The sequence below is a fragment of the Oncorhynchus kisutch genome, linkage group LG19 (genome assembly GCF_002021735.2).
Source record: "Oncorhynchus kisutch isolate 150728-3 linkage group LG19, Okis_V2, whole genome shotgun sequence".
Classification (NCBI taxonomy): domain Eukaryota; kingdom Metazoa; phylum Chordata; class Actinopteri; order Salmoniformes; family Salmonidae; genus Oncorhynchus; species Oncorhynchus kisutch.
Genome location: NC_034192.2, coordinates 63667506 through 63689062, shown reverse-complemented (window position 1 = coordinate 63689062; position 21557 = coordinate 63667506). Strand labels below are relative to the sequence as shown.

The window sequence follows — 21557 nt, the reverse complement described above, 5'->3', positions numbered from 1 at the left end:
GCGTGCGACAGAGCTGCAGGAGTTGTGACCTGTTTTTGTTGGTTATGTTGTCGTAGTTGTGTCTAGGGGGGCATATGGGGGAGGGGATGCTGTCACCTCCAGGTAGGTGTTTGTCCCCCTGTGTGCTGAGGGTGTCAGGTTCTTGTCCTGTTCTGGCATTTAGGTCACCACAGACTAGTACATGTCCCTGGGCCTGGAAATGATTGATTTCCCCCTCCAGGATGGAGAAGCTGTCTTTATTAAAGAATGGGGATTCTAGTGGGGGGATGTAGGTAGCACACATGAGGCCATTTTTCCCTGTTAAGATCATTTCCGTATGAATTTCTAGCCAAATGTGAAATGTTCCTGTTTAGATTAATTTAATAGAGTGTGTTAGGTCTGATCTATACCAAATTAGCATAGAGTCTCTTCCCTGTATCACACCTGGTAGTTTGGTGGATGGGACTACCAGCTCTCTGTAACCTAGAGGGCAACCAGTGGGTCCATCTCCTCTATACCACCCACCTGGTAGTGTGGTGGATGGGACTACCAGCTCTCTGTAACCTAGAGGGCAACCAGTGGGTCCATCTCCTCTATACCACCCACCTGGTAGTGTGGTGGATGGGACTACCAGCTCTCTGTAACCTAGAGGGTAACCAGTGGGTCCATCTCCTCTATACCACCCACCTGGTAGTGTGGTGGATGGGACTACCAGCTCTCTGTAACCTAGAGGGTAACCAGTGGGTCCGTCTCCTCTATACCACCCACCTGGTAGTGTGGTGGATGGGACTACCAGCTCTCTGTAACCTAGAGGGCAACCAGTGGGTCCATCTCCTCTATACCACCCACCTGGTAGTGTGGTGGATGGGACTACCAGCTCTCTGTAACCTAGAGGGCAACCAGTGGGTCCATCTCCTCTATACCACCCACCTGGTAGTGTGGTGGATGGGACTACCAGCTCTCTGTAACCTAGAGGGCAACCAGTGGGTCCATCTCCTCTATACCACCCACCTGGTCGTGTGGTGGATGGGACTACCAGCTCTCTGTAACCTAGAGGGTAACCACTGGGTCCATCTCCTCTGTACCACCCACCTGGTAGTGTGGTGGATGGGACTACCAGCTCTCTGTAACCTAGAGGGTAACCACTGGGTCCATCTCCTCTGTACCACCCACCTGGTAGTGTGGTGGATGGGACTACCAGCTCTCTGTAACCTAGAGGGCAACCAGTGGGTCCATCTCCTCTATACCACCCACCTGGTAGTGTGGTTGATGGGACTACCAGCTCTCTGTAACCTAGAGGGCAACCAGTGGGTCCATCTCCTCTATACCACCCACCTGGTCGTGTGGTGGATGGGACTACCAGCTCTCTGTAACCTAGAGGGCAACCAGTGGGTCCATCTCCTCTATACCACCCACCTGGTCGTGTGGTGGATGGGACTACCAGCTCTCTGTAACCTAGAGGGTAACCACTGGGTCCATCTCCTCTATACCATGTTTCTTGTAGGATGACGATGTCTGTATTTCTGATTTATTTGGTGAAGTCCAGGTTCCTGCTCTTTAGGCCAAAGGCAGATGACCTCAGGCCTGGGATATTCCAGGATGAGATAGTGAAGGCTTTTTGTTCCATAAAGTGTCCAATGTTGTTAGTCATGTGGTTTGGCCTCAGACCAGTAAGTGTCAGCAGAGCCTGCTGAGCATCTGGTACTTGCCATTGGCTTGGGCTAGTGTAAGAGTGGGGGTTGGGCCTGTTTGCCTGCTCACGGCCTGGGTGGATATGTGACTTCCATGTTGAGGCCCTCTTTGTGGGAGTGGGGGGCACTCTCTCTCTCTCTCTCTCTCCCCCTCTCTCTCTGTCTCCTTTCCTTCTCTATAAAGACATGTCATATTATGTCTATATACAGTGTTGTAATGATGTACAAATAGTTAAAGTACAAAAGGGAAAATAAATAAACATAAATATTGGTTGTATTTTTTACCTCTCTCTCTGTCTCTCTCTCCTTTCCATCTCCTCCTGTCTCTCTCTCCTTTCCCTCTCTCTCTGTCCTCTCTCCCCCTGTCTCTCTGTCCTCTCTCCCCCTGTCTCTCTCTCTCTCCTCCTGTCTCTCTCTTTCCTGTCTTTCTCCCCATCTCTCTCTCTCGCTCGCTCTCCCTGTCTCTCTCTCCTCTCTCTCTCTCTCCTCCTTCTCTCTCTCCTCCCTCTCTCTCTCTCTTCCCCCTCTCTCTCTCTTCCCCCCCTCTCTCTCTTCCCCCCCTCTCTCTCTTCCCCCCCTCTCTCTCTCCTCCCTCTCTCTCTCTTCCCCTCTCTCCCCTCCCTCTCTCTCTCTCTCTCTCCTCCCTCTCTCCCCCCCTCTCTCCCCTCCCTCTCTCTCTCCTCCCTCTCTCTCTCTCTCTCCTCCCTCTCTCTCTCTCCTCCCTCTCTTCCCCCCCTCTCTCCCCCTCTCTCGCTCTCCCTCGTTCTCTCTCTCTCCCCCTGTCTCTCTCTCCTTTCCATCTCCTCCTGTCTCTCTCTCCTTTCCCTCTCTCTCTGTCCTCTCTCCCCCTGTTTCTCTCTCTCTCCTCCTGTCTCTCTCTCTCCTGTCTTTCTCCCCATCTCTTTCTCTCGCTCGCTCTCCCTCGCTCTCTCTCTCCCCCTTTCTCTCTCTCCTCCCTCCCTCTCTCTCTCTCCTCCCTCTCTCTCTCTCTCTCTCCTCCCTCTCTCTTCCCCCCCTCTCTCTCTCTTCCCTCTCTCTCTCTCCTCCCTCTCTCCCCCCCACTCACTCCTCCCTCCCCCCCCTCTCTCCCCTCCCTCTCTCTCTCTCTTCCCCCCCCTCTCTCCCCCTCTCTCTCTCTCTCCCCGTCTCTCTCTCCTTTCCCTCTCTCCTCTCCCTCGCTCTCTCCCCTGTCTCTCTCTCCTCCCTCTCTCTTCCTCTCTCTCTCTCTCTTCTCTCTCTCTCTTCTCTCTCTCTCTTCTCTCTCTCTCTTCTCTCTCTCTCTTCTCTCTCTCTCTTCTCTCTCTGCAGGCCCGTCTGCCACTGAAGTGGATGGCTCCAGAGAGTATCTTTGACAAGGTCTACACCAGCCAGTCTGACGTCTGGTCCTTTGGTGTTCTACTCTGGGAGATCTTCTCTCTGGGTGAGACATTTAGGTATTTTAGCAGGACGTCTCTCAGTGAGAGATAATGTTCTTCCCTAGTTGCATAGTCAGACAGACAGCCAGCCATCCACCCTGACAGACAGACAGCCATCCACCCTGACAGACAGCCAGCCATCCACCCTGACAGACAGACAGCCATCCACCCTGACAGACAGACAGCCATCCACCCTGACAGACAGACAGCCATCCACCCTGACAGACAGACAGCCATCCACCCTGACAGACAGACAGCCATCCACCCTGACAGACAGACAGCCAGCGATCCACCCAGACAGACAGCCAGCCATCCACCCTGACAGACAGCCAGCCATCCACCCTGACAGACAGACAGCCATCCACCCTGACAGACAGACAGCCATCCTGACAGACAGACAGCCATCCACCCTGACAGACAGCCAGCCATCCACCCTGACAGACAGACAGACAGCCATCCACCCTGACAGACAGACAGCCATCCACCCTGACAGACAGACAGCCATCCTGACAGACAGACAGCCATCCACCCTGACAGACAGACAGCCATCCACCCTGACAGACAGACATCCACCCTGACAGACAGACAGCCATCCACCCTGACAGACAGACATCCACCCTGACAGCCAGCCATCCACCCTGACAGACAGACAGCCATCCACCCTGACAGACAGACAGCCATCCTGACAGACAGACAGCCATCCACCCTGACAGACAGACAGCCATCCACCCTGACAGACAGACAGCCATCCACCCTGACAAACAGATAGCCATCCAACCTGACAGACAGACATCCATCCTGACAGACAGCCAGCCATCCACCCTGACAGACAGACAGCCATCCACCCTGACAGACAGACAGCCATCCACCCTGACAGACAGACAGCCAGCCATCCACCCTGACAGACAGACAGCCATCCACCCTGACAGACAGACAGCCATCCACCCTGACAGACAGACAGCCATCCACCCTGACAGACAGACAGCCAGCCATCCACCCTGACAGACAGACAGCCTACCATCCACCCTGACAGACAGACAGCCAGCCATCCACCCTGACAGACAGACAGCCATCCACCCTGACAGACAGACAGCCATCCACCCTGACAGACAGACAGCCATCCACCCTGACAGACAGACAGCCATCCACCCTGACAGACAGACATCCACCCTGACAGACAGACAGCCATCCACCCTGACAGACAGACATCCACCCTGACAGCCAGCCATCCACCCTGACAGACAGACAGCCATCCACCCTGACAGACAGACAGCCATCCTGACAGACAGACAGCCATCCACCCTGACAGACAGACAGCCATCCACCCTGACAGACAGACAGCCATCCACCCTGACAAACAGATAGCCATCCAACCTGACAGACAGACATCCAACCTGACAGACAGACATCCATCCTGACAGACAGCCAGCCATCCACCCTGACAGACAGACAGCCATCCACCCTGACAGACAGACAGCCATCCACCCTGACAGACAGACAGCCAGCCATCCACCCTGACAGACAGACAGCCATCCACCCTGACAGATAGCCAGCCATCCACCCTGACAGACAGACAGCCATCCACCCTGACAGACAGACAGCCATCCACCCTGACAGACAGACAGCCAGCCATCCACCCTGACAGACAGACAGCCAGCCATCCACCCTGACAGACAGACAGCCAGCCATCCACCCTGACAGACACAGCCATCCACCCTGACAGACAGACAGCCATCCACCCTGACAGACAGACAGCCAGCCATCCACCCTGACAGACAGACAGCCATCCACCCTGACAGACAGCCAGCCATCCACCCTGACAGACAGACAGCCACCCTGACAGACAGACAGCCAGCCATCCACCCTGACAGACAGACAGCCACCCTGACAGACAGACAGACAGCCACCCTGACAGACAGACAGCCATCCACCCTGACAGACAGACAGCCATCCACCCTGACAGACAGACAGCCATCCACCCTGACAGACAGCCAGCCATCCACCCTGACAGACAGACAGCCATCCACCCTGACAGACAGCCAGCCATCCACCCTGACAGACAGACAGCCATCCACCCTGACAGACAGCCAGCCATCCACCCTGACAGACAGCCATCCACCCTGACAGACAGACAGCCATCCACCCTGACAGACAGACAGCCATCCACCCTGACAGACAGACAGCCATCCACCCTGACAGACAGACAGCCATCCACCCTGACAGCCAGACAGACAGCCAGCCATCCACCCTGACAGACAGCCAGCCATCCACCCTGACAGACAGACAGACAGCCATCCACCCTGACAGACAGACAGACAGCCATCCACCCTGACAGACAGACAGCCAGCCATCCACCCTGACAGACAGACAGACAGACAGCCATCCACCCTGACAGACAGACAGCCAGCCATCCACCCTGACAGACAGCCAGCCAGCCACCCACCCTGACAGACAGATAGACATCCACCCTGACACAGACAGCCAGCCATCCACCCTGACAGACAGACAGCCATCCACCCTGACAGACAGACAGACATCCACCCTGACAGACAGCCAGCCAGCCACCCTGACAGACAGACAGCGAGCCAGCCATCCACCCTGACAGACAGACAGCCAGCCATCCACCCTGACAGACAGACAGCCATCCACCCTGACAGACAGACAGCCACCCATCCACCCTGACAGACAGATAGACATCCACCCTGACACAGACAGCCAGCCATCCACCCTGACAGACAGACAGCCATCCACCCTGACAGACAGATAGACATCCACCCTGACACAGACAGCCAGCCATCCACCCTGACAGACAGACAGACATCCACCCTGACAGACAGATAGACAGACAGGTAGTCATCCACCCTGACAGGCAGGCAGGCAGGCAGACAGACAGACATACAGCCATCCACTCTGGCAGACAGACAGACATCCACCCTGACAGACAGACAGGCAGCCATCCACCCTGACAGGCAGGCAGGCAGGCAGGCAGGCAGACAGACAGCCATCCACCCTGACAGACAGACAGACAGGCAGGCAGCCATCCACCCTGACAGACAGACAGCCATCCACCCTGACAGACAGACAGACAGACAGACAGACAGACAGACAGACAGACAGACAGACAGACAGACAGACAGACAGGCAGGCAGGCAGACAGCCATCCACCCTGACAGACAGACAGCCAGCCAGGCAGGCAGCCATCCACCCTGACAGACAGCCAGGCAGGCAAACACAGACAGACAGACAGACAGCCATCCACCCTGACAGACAGACAGGCAGGCAGACAGCCATCCACCCAGATAGACAGACAGGCAGGCAGACAGACCTTATCTCTGATAACACCAGTGTTCCTCTCCTCAGGTGCATCTCCGTACCCAGGTGTCCAGATCGATGAGGACTTCTGTAAACGACTGAAAGATGGAACTAGGATGAGAGCTCCTGAAACAGCTTCCCCTGAGATGTGAGTCAACACAGATCCTAGAATAATTCACAAGATATATACAGTTATATGTGAGTCAACACAGATCCTAGAATAATTCACAAGATATATGTAGTTATATGTGAGTCAACACAGATCCTAGAATAATTCACAAGAAATATGTAGTTCTATAAGAGTCACTCACTCCTTACCTACCTTGCATACATTTAATGCAAACCCAAGCACACAACACGCTTAGTAATGTAAGGTACTGTGTGCTCTGTGAGCTGTAGTGGCTGGATCTACTAGTGGTTGTGTGGAGTGCACTCTAACACTCTTTAGCCCTACTGTGTGTCTCTGTTGCCCTCTGCTGGTAGTTATGGGATCCTACTGGCCTGTAGGATATCTCTGCTGGCCTGTAGGATATCTCTGCTGGCCTGTAGGATATCTCTGCTGGCCTGTAGGATATCTCTGCTGGCCTGTAGGATATCTCTGCTGGCCTGTAGGATATCTCTGCTGGCCTGTAGGATATCTCTGCTGGCCTGTAGGATATCTCTGCTGGCCTGTAGGATATCTCTGCTGGCCTGTAGGATATCTCTGCTGGCCTGTAGGATATCTCTGCTGGCCTGTAGGATATCTCTGCTGGCCTGTAGGACATCTCTTTGCAGTAACATGTCTGTGTGTCTCTCTTAATAGCTATGGTATAATGCTGGCCTGCTGGCAGGGCGAGCCCCGAGAGAGACCTCCCTTCCAAGCCCTGGTAGATATCCTGGGAGACCTACTCCAGGACGACAGACTACCAGTAAGACACTGAGAAGTTTTACCCTATCCAGTCATGTCTGATCTTTTGGCCATATACCACACCCCCTCGGGCCTTATTGCTTAAACAAGATATGTGTTACATGTCTGTATTTTCCCGTTCTGTAGGATGATAAGGACTGATATTATATTCTGTAGGATGATAAGGACTGATATTATATTCTGTAGGATGATAAGGACTGATATTATATTCTGTAGGATGATAAGGACTGATATTATATTCTGTAGGACGATAAGGACTGATATTATATTCTGTAGGACGATAAGAACTGACTGATATTATATTCTGCAGGACGATAAGGACTGATATTATATTCTGCAGGACGATAAGGACTGATATTATATTCTGTAGGACGATAAGGACTGATATTATATTCTGTAGGACGATAAGGACTGATATTATACTCTGTAGGATGATAAGGACTGATATTATATTCTGTAGGATGATAAGAACTGACTGATATTATATTCTGTAGGACGATAAGGGACTGATATTATATTCTGTAGGACGATAAGGACTGATATTATATTCTGTAGGACGATAAGGACTGATATTATATTCTGTAGGACGATAAGGACTGATATTATATTCTGTAGGATGATAAGGACTGATATTATATTCTGTAGGACGATAAGGACTGATATTATATTCTGCAGGACGATAAGGACTGATATTATATTCTGTAGGACAATAAGGACTGATATTATATTCTGTAGGACGGCAAGGACTGATATTATATTCTGTAGGACGATAAGGACTGATATTATATTCTGTAGGATGATAAGGCTTGATATCATATTCTGTAGGATGATAAGGACTGATATTATATTCTGAAGGGTGATAAGGACAGATATTATATTCTGTAGGATGATAAGGACTGACTTATATTCTGTAGGATGATAAGGACTGACTGATATTATAGTCTGTAGGATGGTAAGGACTGATATTATATTCTGTAGGATGATAAGGACTGATATCATATTCTGTTAGGATGATGAGGACTGATATTATATTCTGAAGGATGATAAGGACTGACTGATATTATATTCTGTAGGACGATAAGGACTGACTGATATTATATTCTGTAGGACGATATGGACTGATATTATATTCTGTAGGACTATAAGGACTGATATTATATTCTGTAGGACGATAAGGACTGATATTATATTCTGAAGGATGATAAGGACTGATATTATATTCTGTAGGATGGTAAGGACTGACTGATATCATATTCTGTAGGATGATAAGGACTGGTATTATATTCTGTAGGGCGATAAGGACTGATATTATATTCTGAAGGATGATAAGGACTGATATTATATTCTGTAGGATGGTAAGGACTGACTGATATTATATTCTGAAGGATGATAAGGACTGGTATTATATTCTGTAGGATGATAAGGACTGATATTATATTCTGTAGGATGATAAGGCTTGATATCATATTCTGTAGGATGATAAGGACTGATATTATATTCTGTAGAATGATAAGGACTGATATTATATTCTGTAGGATGATAAGGACTGATATTATATTCTGTGGGATGATAAGGACTGATATTATATTCTGAGGGATGATAAGGACTGATATTATATTCTGAAGGGTGATAAGGACAGATATTATATTCTGTAGGATGATAAGGACTGACTGATATTATAGTCTGTAGGATGGTAAGGACTGACTGATATTATAGTCTGTAGGATGGTAAGGACTGATATTATATTCTGTAGGATGATAAGGACTGATATTATATTCTGTAGGATGATAAGGACTGATATTATATTCTGAAGGATGATAAGGACTGATATTATATTCTGAAGGACGATAAGGACTGATATTATATTCTGAAGGATGATAAGGACTGATATTATATTCTGTAGGATGATAAGGACTGACTGATATTATATTCTGTAGGATGATAAGGACTGACTGATATTATATTCTGTAGGATGGTAAGGACTACATCCCCCTGAATCCGTCCCAGAGCTCTGAGGAAGACAGCTTCTCTCACGCCTCTTCACAACCCGCTTCACAGGAGGAGATGAGACTGGCCTGTCACAGCATACCCATCAGGTACCATACTACTGTCTATAACACCATCAGGTACCATACTACTGTCTATAACACCATCAGGTACCATACTACTGTCTATAACACCATCAGGTACCATACTACTGTCTATAACACCATCAGGTACCATACTACTGTCTATAACACCATCAGGTACCATACTACTGTCTATAACACCATCAGGTACCATACTACTGTCCATATATAACACCCATCAGGTACCATACTACTGTCTATAACACCATCAGGTACCATACTACTGTCTATAACACCATCAGGTACCATACTACTGTCTATAACACCATCAGGTACCATACTACTGTCTATAACACCATCAGGTACCAGCCCCATCTGGTGTCCTCTGGTGTCCTCTGGGGTCCTCACTCAACAACCCCTCTTCCTGGTGTCCTCTGGGGTCCTCACTCAACAACCCCATACTACTGTCTGTAATACCATACTACTGTCTATAACACCATCAGGTACCATACTACTGTCTATAACACCATCAGGTACCATACTACTGTCTGTAATACCATACTACTGTCTATAACACCATCAGGTACCATACTACTGTCTATAACACCATCAGGTACCAGCCCCATCTGGTGTCCTCTGGGGTCCTCACTCAACAACCACTCTTCCTGGTGTCCTCTGGGGTTCTCTGGGGTTCTCACTCAACAACCACTCTTCCTGGTGTCCTCTGGGGTTCTCTGGGGTTCTCACTCAACAACCACTCTTCCTGGTGTCCTCTGGGGTTCTCTGGGGTTCTCACTCAACAACCACTCTTCCTGGTGTCCTCTGGGGTTCTCTGGGGTTCTCACTCAACAACCACTCTTCCTGGTGTCCTCTGGGGTTCTCTGGGGTTCTCACTCAACAACCACTCTTCCTGGTGTCCTCTGGGGTTCTCACTCAACAACCACTCTTCCTGGTGTCCTCTGGGGTTCTCTGGGGTTCTCACTCAACAACCACTCTTCCTGGTGTCCTCTGGGGTTCTCTGGGGTTCTCACTCAACAGATATACATAACATAGGGGATTTGTGTGTGTGTGTGTGTTTGTGTGTGTGTGTCAGGTATTATAACTGTGTGCCCTTCGCTGGCTGTGTGTTCGTGGGGCCGTCGAAGCTGTCGTCATGCCAACCCAGAGTGAAGACATTTGAGGAGCTACCAATGGAAACGGCCTGGTATAAAACCCACAACAACGGAGTAAGATCTGTCTCTCCTGCACTCTCTCTCCATCCCTCTATCATTGTATATCACCATTGCTCTATTCAATCTGCCAAATGTCAAACGGTTGGCGACATTTAATCAAATCTCTCCTGAGGGGCTGTCCTGAGGGACTCTCCTGAGGGACTGTCCTGAGGGACTGTCCTGAGGGACTCTCCTGAGGGACTGTCCTGAGGGACTGTCCTGAGGGACTCTCCTGAGGGACTCTCCTGAGGGACTGTCCTGAGTTAAGATGTTTTTTGGGTCTTCCTTTGACACCGCCTAGTATATAGGTCCTGGATGGCAGGAAGCTTGACACCAGTGATGTACTGGGCCGTACGCACTACCCTCTGTAGTGCCTTATGGTCAGATTTCGATCAGTTGCCATACCAGGCGGTGATGCAACCGGTCAGGATGCTCTCGATGGTGCAGCTGTATAACTATTTGAGGATCTGGGGACCCGTGCCAAATACTTCCTCTTGAGGGTGAAAAGGTTTTGTCGTGCCCTCTTCACGACTGTCATGGTGTGTTTGGACCATGATAGTTTGTTGGTGACGTGGACACCAAAGAACTTGAAACTCTCGACCCGCTCCACTACAGTCCCGTCGATATTAATGGGGGCCTGTTCGGACCACTTTTTCCTGTAGTCCACAATCAGCTCCTTTGTCTTGCTCACGTTGAGGGAGAGGTTGTTTGTCCTGGCACCACACGGCCAGGTCTCTAACCTCCTTATAGGCTGTCTCATCGTTGTCGGTAATCAGGCCTACCACTGTTGTGTCGTCAGCAAACTTAATGATGGTGTTGGAGTCGTGTTTGGCCACACAGTCGTGGGTGAACAGGGAGTACAGGAGGGGACTAAGGTGCCCCAGTGTTGAGGATCAGTGTGGCAGATGTGCTGTTGCCTACCCTTACCACCTGGACGCGGCTCATCAGGAAGTCCAGGATCCAGTTTGAGAGGGAGGTGTTTGGTCCCAGGGTACTTAGCTTAGTGATGAGCTTCGTGGGCACTATGGTGTTGAACGCTGAGCTGTAGTCAATGAACAGCATTCTCACATAGGTGTTCCTTTTATCCAGGTGGGAAAGGGCAGTGTGGAGTGCAATTGAGATTGGGTCATCTGTGGATCTGTTGGGGCGGTACGCAAATTGGAGTGGGTCTAGGGTTTATGGGATGATGGTGTTGATGTGAGCCATGACCAGCCTTTCAAAGCACTGATTGCTCCAGGGCGGTAGTCATTCAGGCAGGTTACATTCGCTTTCTGGGCACAGGGACTATGGTAGTCTGCTTGAAACATGTTATCAGGTTAAACTAGTCTCCAGTTGCCTCAACAGGTCAACATGTTAAACTGGTCTCCAGTTGCCTCAACAGGTCAACATGTTAAACTGGTCTCCAGTTGCCTCAACAGGTCAACATGTTAAACTGGTCTCCAGCTGCCTCAACAGGTCAACATGTTAAACTGGTCTCCAGTTGCCTCAACAGGTCAACATGTTAAACTGGTCTCCAGTTGCCTCAACAGGTCAACATGTTAAACTGGTCTCCAGTTGCCTCAACAGGTCAACAGGTTAAACTGGTCTCCAGTTTCCTCAACAGGTCAACATGTTAAACTGGTCTCCAGTTTCCTCAACAGGTCAACATGTTAAACTGGTCTCCAGTTGCCTCAACAGGTCAACAGGTTAAACTGGTCTCCAGTTTCCTCAACAGGTCAACATGTTAAACTGGTCTCCAGTTTCCTCAACAGGTCAACAGGTTAAACTAGTCTCCAGTTGCCTCAACAGGTCAACATGTTAAACTGGTCTCCAGTTGCCTCAACAGGTCAACATGATAAACTGGTCTCCAGTTGCCTCAACAGGTCAACATGTTAAACTGGTCTCCAGTTGCCTCAACAGGTCAACATGCCAAGCCCTTGACTTGTGGTTATTGAATGTGATGCTGATGGACTGCTGTGTTCTCTCCCCAGGACAACCAGACAGACAGTGGGATGGTTCTGTCGTCAGAGGAGTTTGAGATGATCCAACACGAACACAGAGGAGCCAAGTATGTTTAACACACCAATAGCATCATGCCCTTAACCAATAGCATCATGCCCTTAACCAATAGCATCATGCCCTTAACCAATAGCATCATGCCCTTAACCAATAGCATCATGCCCTTAACCAATAGCATCATGCCTTTAACCAATAGCATCATGCCCTTAACCAATAGCATCATGCCCTTAACCAATAACATCATGCCTTAACCAATAACGTCATGCCCTTAACCAATAGCATCATGCCCTTAACCAATAGCATCATGCCCTCAACCAATAGCATCATGCACTTAACCAATAGCATCTTAACCATAGCACAGGGCCTGAACCAATAGCATCATGGCTGAACCAATAGCATCATGGCCTGAACCAATAGCATCATGGCCTGAACCAATAGCATCATGGCCTGAACCAATAGCATCATGGCCTGAACAATAGCATCATGGCCTGAACCAATAGCATCATGGCCTGAACCAATAGCATCATGCCTGAACCAATAGCATCATGGCCTGAACCAATAGCATCATGGCCTGAACCAATAGCATCATGGCCTGACCTAATAGCATCATGCCTGACCATCTCATCATGGCCTGAACCAATAGCATCATGGCCTGAACCAATATCATCAATGGCCTGAACCAATCATCATGGCCTGACCAATGCATCATGGCCTGAACAATAGCATCATGGCCTGAACCATATCATGGCTGAACCAATAGCAATTAATATGACAAGGCGTCTGTGTGGGTTGTGCTGTTTTTGAAAATGTAAAAAAAAAAAAATAACCAACAGCATATGGTCCGAACAGCCAGCCTCCTCCCTCTCCTCTCCTCTCCTCCCCTCCTCCCTCCCTCCTCCCCTCTCCTCTCCTCTCCTCCCGCTCCTCTCCTCTCTCTCCCTCATCCTCTCCTCTCCTCGCCTCTCCTCTCCTCTCCTCTCTCTCCCTCTCCTCGCCTCGCCTTCTCCCTCTCTCTCCTCCCCTCTCCCTCTCCTCCCCTCTCCCCTCCTCTCCCTCCCTCTCCTTCGACCTCGCCCTCCTCTCCTCCCTCCCTCCCCTCTCCGGATCTACCTCCCTCCTCGCCTCCCCCTCTCCCTCCCGCTCCTGAATCTAACCTCCCTCCTCTCCTCCCCTCTCCTCCCCTCTCCTTATCGACCCTCCCCTCCTCTCCTCCCCTCTCCTTATCTAACTACCTCCGCCTCTCCCTCCCTCCCCTCTCCTCCCCTCGTCCTTATCTACCTCCCCTCTCTCCTCCCCTCTCCTCCCCTCTCCTTATCTACCTCTGCCTCCTCTCCTCCCCTCTCCTTATCTAACCTCCCCTCCTCTCCTTCTCCTCCTCCGTATCTACCCTCCCCTCCTCTCCTCTCCTCCCCTCTCCTCCCCTCTCCTCCCACCTCCTCTCCTCTCCATCCCCTCTCCCCTCCTCTCTCCTCTCCCCTCTCTCCCCTCTCCCCGTCCTTCGCCTCCCTCTCCTTATCTACCGCTCCTCCTCTCATCCTCCCCTCTTCTCCGTATCTAACCCTCCCCTTCTCGCCCTCCTCCTCCCCTCTCCGTATCTAACCTCCCCTCCTCTCCTCCCCTTCTCCTCCCTCTCCTTACTTACCTCCCCCTCCTCTCCTCCCTCTCCCCTCTCTTCGACCTCCCCTCCTCTCCTCCTCCCTCTCCTTATCTACCTCCCCTCCTCTCCTCCCCTCTCCTATATCTACCTCCCCTCCTCTCCCCCCTCTCCTTACTACCCCCTCCTCTCCTCTTCTCCTTATCTACCTCCCCTCCTCCCCTCTCCTTATCTACCTCCTCTCCTCCCCTCTCCTTATCTAACCTCCCCTCCTCTCCTCCCCCTCTCCTTATCTACCTCCCCTCCTCTCCTCCCCTCTCCTTATCTACCTCCCTCCTCTCCTCCCCTCTCCTTATCTACCTCCCCTCCTCTCCTCCCCTCTCCTATCTACCTCCCTCCTCTCCTCCCTCTCCCACCTCCCCTTCCCTCCTCTCCCACCTCCCCTCCCACCTCCCCTCTCCCACCTCCCCTCCTCTCTCCCTTTCCCTCTCACCTCGCCTTCCCTCTCTCCCCGCCTCCCCCCCTTCCCCACCTCCTCTCCTTTCCCCTCCCCTCCTTTCCCACCTCCCCTCCCCTCCCCTCCTCCCCTCTCCCCCCCTCTCCCACCTTCCCTACTCTCCCCCTCTCCCCCCAGTAGGAGTACAGAGCGTCTGGTGGTGGTAGAGTCCAGCGGTAGCTCCCTTAGTTCCAGACACCGACCAGCCTTCCTCTCCCAGCTCTCTGGCCAGACCTTTTACAACAACGAGTATGGTCAGCTGTCAGAGGAGGGCAGGGTCCTGGACTTCTTCTCCTCCCCTGATGATACACGCTGTCTCGCATCCTCCAACCTGTGATGTCATCATCACAGAGTGGGTAGCCCTTCCTCCTCCAACCTGTGATGTCATCATCACAGAGTGGGTAGCCCTTCCTCCTCCAACCAGTGATTGGCTACAGTGGGTTAGCCCCTCCTCCTCCAGCCTGTGATTGACTACAGTGGGTTAGCCCCTCCTCCTCCAACCTGTGATTGACTACAGTGGGTTAGCCCCTCCTCCTCCAGCCTGTGATTGACTACAGTGGGTTAGCCCCCTCCTCCTCCAACCTGTGATTGACTAGTGGGTTAGCCCCTCCTCCTCCAACCTGTGACTGACTAGTGGGTTAGCCCCTCCTCCTCCAACCTGTGATTGACTAGTGGGTTAGCCCCTCCTCCTCCAGCCTGTGATTGACTACAGTGGGTTAGCCCCTCCTCCAGCCTGTGATTGACTACAGTGGGTTAGCCCCTCCTCCTCCAAGCTGTGATTGACTACAGTGGGTTAGCCCCTCCTCCTCCAACCTGTGATTGACTAGTGGGTTAGCCCCTCCTCCTCCAGCCTGTGATTGACTACAGTGGGTTAGCCCCTCCTCCAGGCTGTGATTGACTACAGTGGGTTAGCCCCTCCTCCAGGCTGTGATTGACTACAGTGGGTTAGCCCCTCCTCCTCCAACCTGTGATTGACTACAGTGGGTTAGCCCCTCCTCCTCCAACCTGTGATTGACTACAGTGGGTTAGCCCCTCCTCCTCCAACCTGTGATTGACTACAGTGGGTTAGCCCCTCCTCCTCCAACCTGTGATTGACTACAGTGGGTTAGCCCCTCCTCCAACCTGTGATTGACTACAGTGGGTTCCAATAGTTCAGATTCCAGTCTTGCTAGCCACAAGGGTTGGGATTATATTGTAGTATATATACTCAATCCCATCTCCTTCCCTCTCTTCCTTGCTGTCACTCCTTCCCCTCTCCATGGCCACACCGGCCCATACTGGACTGAGCCGTCAGTACCTGCAGTTCTCTAACCAACCACTGGGTGGCAGTATGTCAAAACCAAAGTATGATATATCAACCACAGTTCAGATGTGTAACTTTATACAGAGTAAGCTTTTGATTATTTGAAGAAAAAAAAAAATTATGAAAATAAAGAAATATATCTTCTTTAGTCATGTCTCAGGTCTGTTATTTTGCTAATAATAATAATGATAGTGATATGGGTGTCCAAACGTCATAGATATGATGTTAGTCACTGTAGAGTGAGGGGAGGAGTGTTCAGAGAACAGACTTAATATGGCTATCTATCTGTTTTAGAACCCATCCATTCAGTGGTTGGAGTTAAACAAAGCAACGTTCTCCTCCAGATGACAGGACTTAATATGGCTCTCCTCCAGATGACACAACTTAATATGGTTCTCCTCCAGATGACACAACTTAATATGGCTCTCCTCCAGATGACAGGACTTAATATGGCTCTCCTCCAGATGACACAACTTAATACGGCTCTCCTCCAGATGACACAACTTAATATGGCTCTCCTCCAGATGACACAACTTAATATGGCTCTCCTCCAGATGACACAACTTAATATGGCTCTCCTCCAGATGACACAACTTAATATGGCTCTCCTCCAGATGACACAACTTAATATGGCTCTCCTCCAGATGACACAACTTAATATGGCTCTCCTCCAGATGACACAACTTAATACGGCTCTCCTCCAGATGACACAACTTAATACGGTTCTCCTCCAGATGACAACTTAATATGGCTCTCCTCCAGATGACACAACTTAATATGGCTCTCCTCCAGATAACACAACTTAATATGGTTCTCCTCCAGATAACACAACTTAATATGGCTCTCCTCCAGATAACACAACTTAATATGGTTCTCCTCCAGATAACACAACTTAATATGGCTCTCCTCCAGATGACACAACTTAATATGGCTCTCCTCCAGATGACACAACTTAATACGGTTCTCCTCCAGATGACAGGATTTAATACGGCTCTCCTCCAGATGACAGGACTTAATACGGCTCTCCTCCAGATGACACAACTTAATACGGTTCTCCTCCAGATGACACAACTTAATACGGTTCTCCTCCAGATGACACAACTTAATACGGTTCTCCTCCAGATGACACAACTTAATACGGTTCTCCTCCAGATGACACAACTTAATACGGTTCTCCTCAAGATGACACAACTTAATACGGTTCTCCTCAAGATGACACAACTTAATATGGTTCTCCTCCAGATGACACAACTTAATATGGTTCTCCTCCAGATGACACAACTTAATACGGCTCTCCTCCAGATGACACAACTTAATACGGTTCTCCTCCAGATGACACAACTTAATATGGCTCTCCTCCAGATGACACAACTTAATACGGTTCTCCTCCAGATGACAACTTAATACGGTTCTCCTCCAGATGACACAACTTAATACGGTTCTCCTCCAGATAACACAACTTAATACGGTTCTCCTCCAGATGACACAACTTAATATGGCTCTCCTCCAGATGACATGGTTCTCCTCCAGATGACAACTTAATATGGCTCTCCTCCAGATGACACAACTTAATATGGCTCTCCTCCAGATGACATGGCTCTCCTCCAGATGACACAACTTAATATTGCTCTCCTCCAGATGACAAGACTTAATATGGCTCTCCTCCAGATGACACAACTTAATATGGCTCTCCTACAGATTACACAACTTAATATGACTCTCCTCCAGATGACAACTTAATATGGCTCTCCTCCAGACAGGACTTAATATGGCTCTCCTCCAGATGACATAACTTAATATGGCTCTCCTCCAGATGACACAACTGGTTCTGACAGGTCTAGAACTCTAGATTGGTCTCAGTCTACTAGCTTGTCTAGGGTGCATCCCAAATGGCTCACTACTTAAAGCAGTACTTTAGACCAGGGCCTTTAGGGCTGTGGGTAACAGTAGATCCATTTGGGACAGACAGGTGGGGGAGCGTATATCAACCTGACTGAAGGAGGGACGAGGGAGCAGAGGAGATGTAAATAAAGTGAAGGAGAGACAACAAAAAAAAGGAGTGTCACCTGACCACACACACACACACTCTCTCTCTCTCTCTCTCTCTCTCTCTCTCTCTCTCTCTCTCTCTCCCGACCAGACGCTCTCTCTCTCCCGACCAGACGCTCTCTCTCTCCCGACCAGACGCTCTCTCTCTCCCGACCAGACGCTCTCTCTCCCTCTCCCGACCAGACGCTCTCTCTCCCTCTCCCGACCAGACGCTCTCTCTCCCTCTCCCGACCAGACGCTCTCTCTCCCAACCAGACGCTCTCTCTGACCTTAAATTCAATGGGTGGAACGTTCCCACAGAAATGTAGCAAATCCAACAAATTACAACATACGATTGTAAAAATTAAATAAAAATAAAATTAATAAAAAAGACAGTTTTCTGCAACATATTTTCATGTCGTTTTGCTTGGAATGTTCCAGGCCGATTGAGGGAGGACCGCAAGTAACGGGATCATCACAACATCATTGTCTCTGAAGAAAGGAGATTGACTAGTCTGAGGTGGTTGGTTGTCATGAGGAAGTAGGAACTGGAACACCGTGGTTGAGGTCAGAGGTGGTTGGTTGTCATGAGGAAGTAGGAACTGGAACACCGTGGATGAGGTCAGAGGTGGTTGGTTGTCATGAGGAAGTAGGAACTGGAACACTGTGGTTGAGGTCAGAGGTGGTTGGTTGTCATGAGGAAGTAGGAACTGGAACACCGTGGTTGAGGTCAGAGGTGGTTGGTTGTCATGAGGAAGTAGGAACTGGAACACCGTGGTTGAGGTCAGAGGTGGTTGGTTGTCATGAGGAAGTAGGAACTGGAACACCGTGGTTGCTAAAGTAACTTTACTGGTTGTTGCACACATCATCTGCTTCTTTCATGACAGGAAAATGTCTGACCTAGTCGAGTAATACCAGTTTTAAAGACTTCTATTTATCAATGGCTTTCATCTTAGTTGTCATGGTAGTGATGAGACCATTGATAAAGAACATCTTGACGGCACCCTATTCCCTGTGTAGTGCACTACATTTGATGAGCGCCCTATGGGCCCTGGTCTAAAAGTCATGCACTACATTGGCAATAGGGTGACATTTGGGATATAGCCCTTATAACTAAAACAGTTCCCTCCCTTCCCACAGAAACCCTGTAACAACGTCAAACGGATAATACCGATTGTTATCAATTACAAATCAAAAGAATACACACGTTTACATTCAGAAAACATTAGGAGGAACTAAGAAAATACTATAACTTTTTGGCAAAAACATTAAAGACGTACAAATCCTTTGAACATTTTCAGAAAGTAGATAAAACCGAAAACAACTTCATAACAAATGGATTTGACACAAGGACACTGAACAGATAGTACGGTCAGTCACAATGGATTTCGGAAACATTCTATAAAAAAGGAGAGTGGGCGGGGCAGTAAACATTGACCACGTTGTAGTTCTACAACCAAGGCCAGTTCTACAACCAAGGCCAGTTCTACAACCAAGGCCAGTTCTACAACCAAGGTCAGTTCTACAACCAAGACTAGTTCTACAACCAAGACTAGTTCTAGAACCAAGACTACTTCTAGAACCAAGACTACTTCTAGAGTTGGTCCATTATTCAGTCAATACCGTAATAGATTCAGCCTTATGAACTGACAATAAGATAAGCCTGGTTCAGACAACATTGAAATGAGAAACCAAACAACCCAGAAAGCTGAAAACACTTGATTTGAGAGACATACTGTATGACATGGGCTTTAAAAAAAAAACCTAAGGCACAATTGATTCATTATATTTCCAATGGCTTGATGTGACAGTGTGATTCATTCCACAATACAATCATAAATACAGTATGTTACAATGTGGTATTTTACACCTGAAAAAGACAGTATATATTCACTTCATGTCACAAAGTACAAAATATTATGCAAAAAAAAAACATTTGAAAGAAACATGAGAAAAAAATTGAATGACAAATTACTACATTTTACCACCCTATTTAATTCAGTGCACTATTTATGAGGCTCCTAAAGAAGTGCACTATTTATGAGGCTCCAAAAGAAGTGCACTATTTATGAGGCTCCAAAAGAAGTGCACTATTTATGAGGCTCCAAAAGAAGTGCACTATTTATGAGGCTCCAAAAGAAGTGCACTATTTATGAGGCTCCAAAAGAAGTGCACTATTTATGAGGCTCCAAAAGAAGTGCACTATTTATGAGGCTCCTAAAGAAGTGCACTATTTATGAGGACCCAAAAGAAGTGCACTATTTATGAGGCTCCTAAAGAAGTGCACTATTTATGAGGACCCAAAAGAAGTGCACTATTTATGAGGCTCCTAAAGAAGTGCACTATTTATGAGGCTCCTAAAGAAGTGCACTATTTATGAGGCCCCAAAAGAAGTGCACTATTTATGAGGCTCCTAAAGAAGTGCACTATTTATGAGGCTCCTAAAGAAGTGCACTATTTATGAGGCCCCAAAAGAAGTGCACTATTTATGAGGACCCAAAAGAAGTGCACTATTTATGAGGCTCCTAAAGAAGTGCACTATAAAAGGGTAAACGGTGCCATTTGAAAACAATCAGTTAACCATCCATCCTGTTGTCATCTGGGGAAATATACTGCCCGTCTCTGGGTGCATCTCAATAGTCTGGAGTCGCTTCCTCGCCTCGTCTCCTTTCCTTCCTCTGCTCTGACAGATGAAGGAATGTAAAGGCTCAGTTGGTAGAGCATGGCACTTGTAACGACAGGATAGTGGGATCGATTCCCGCTGGGGCCACCCATAAAGAATAATGTGTAACATGACTAAGTCGCTTAGGAAACAACCATCAGCTAAATGGTGTATATTATTATTCTAGCAGGTGAAGGAGAGGAGGCCTGTAGACTATTGAGATACACCCTTCTGGATGTTAGAAATACGTTTTATGAGGGCGTAGTGACACGTAGTGATGCGTCCTCGGGACAGCGTAGTGATATGTCCTCAGGACATCTTTCCTATCTGGATCTTCTTCCAGGCCTCGGAGGCTGTGAATATACAGGAGTCTATGATGCCTGCTACCGTGAACGTCCCCCCGATGATAGCACAGATCTGGAGGGGAGAGGGGGGAACAGGTCAGGGGTTAGGATGAATCAGGCTGTAGACATGAGGCTAGGGTTAGGGTTGTGGTTGAGGCTAGAGTTAGGGTTGTGGTTGAGGCTAGGGTTAGGGTTGTGGTTGAGGCTAGGGTTAGGGTTGTGGTTGAGACTAGGGTTAGGGTTGTGGTTGAGGCTAGGGTTAGGGTTGTGGTTGAGGCTAGGGTTAGGGTTGTGGTTGAGGCTAGGGTTAGGGTTCTGGTTGAATCTAGGGTTAGGTTTGTAGTTGAATCTAGGGTTAGGGTTGTAGTTGAGGCTAGGGTTAGGGTTGTAGTTGAATCTAGGGTTGTAGTTGAATCTAGGGTTAGGGTTGTGGTTGAGGCTAGAGTTAGGGTTGTGGTTGAGGCTAGGGTTAGGGTTGTGGTTGAGGCTAGGGTTAGGGTTGTGGTTGAGGCTAGGGTTAGGGTTGTGGTTGAGGCTAGGGTTGTGGT

The 21557-nt window shown here is 49.1% G+C and overlaps 2 protein-coding genes across 4 annotated transcripts in view; one reads left to right on the top strand and one right to left on the bottom strand.

Annotated features, from left to right (window-relative positions):
* Positions 1–16123, top strand: part of LOC109887301 (vascular endothelial growth factor receptor 3-like) — a 225244-nt gene extending 209121 nt beyond the window's left edge. The window contains 7 exon segments of the mRNA XM_031797269.1: positions 2979–3090; positions 6446–6545; positions 7200–7305; positions 9276–9400; positions 10467–10599; positions 12555–12631; positions 14811–16123. Of these exon segments, the coding sequence (XP_031653129.1) occupies positions 2979–3090; positions 6446–6545; positions 7200–7305; positions 9276–9400; positions 10467–10599; positions 12555–12631; positions 14811–15009 (852 nt within the window). The 3' untranslated portion in view covers positions 15010–16123.
* A 2709-nt stretch (positions 16124–18832) lies between these two features.
* The window catches only part of ergic1 (endoplasmic reticulum-golgi intermediate compartment 1), a 41170-nt gene continuing 38445 nt past the window's right edge, over positions 18833–21557 (bottom strand). For all 3 annotated transcript variants that reach the window (XM_031797780.1, XM_031797779.1, XM_031797781.1), the window contains exon 10: positions 18833–21082. In XM_031797780.1, coding sequence (XP_031653640.1) covers positions 20975–21082 — 108 coding nt within the window. In that variant the 3' untranslated portion in view covers positions 18833–20974. The remainder of the gene's footprint in view (positions 21083–21557) is intronic.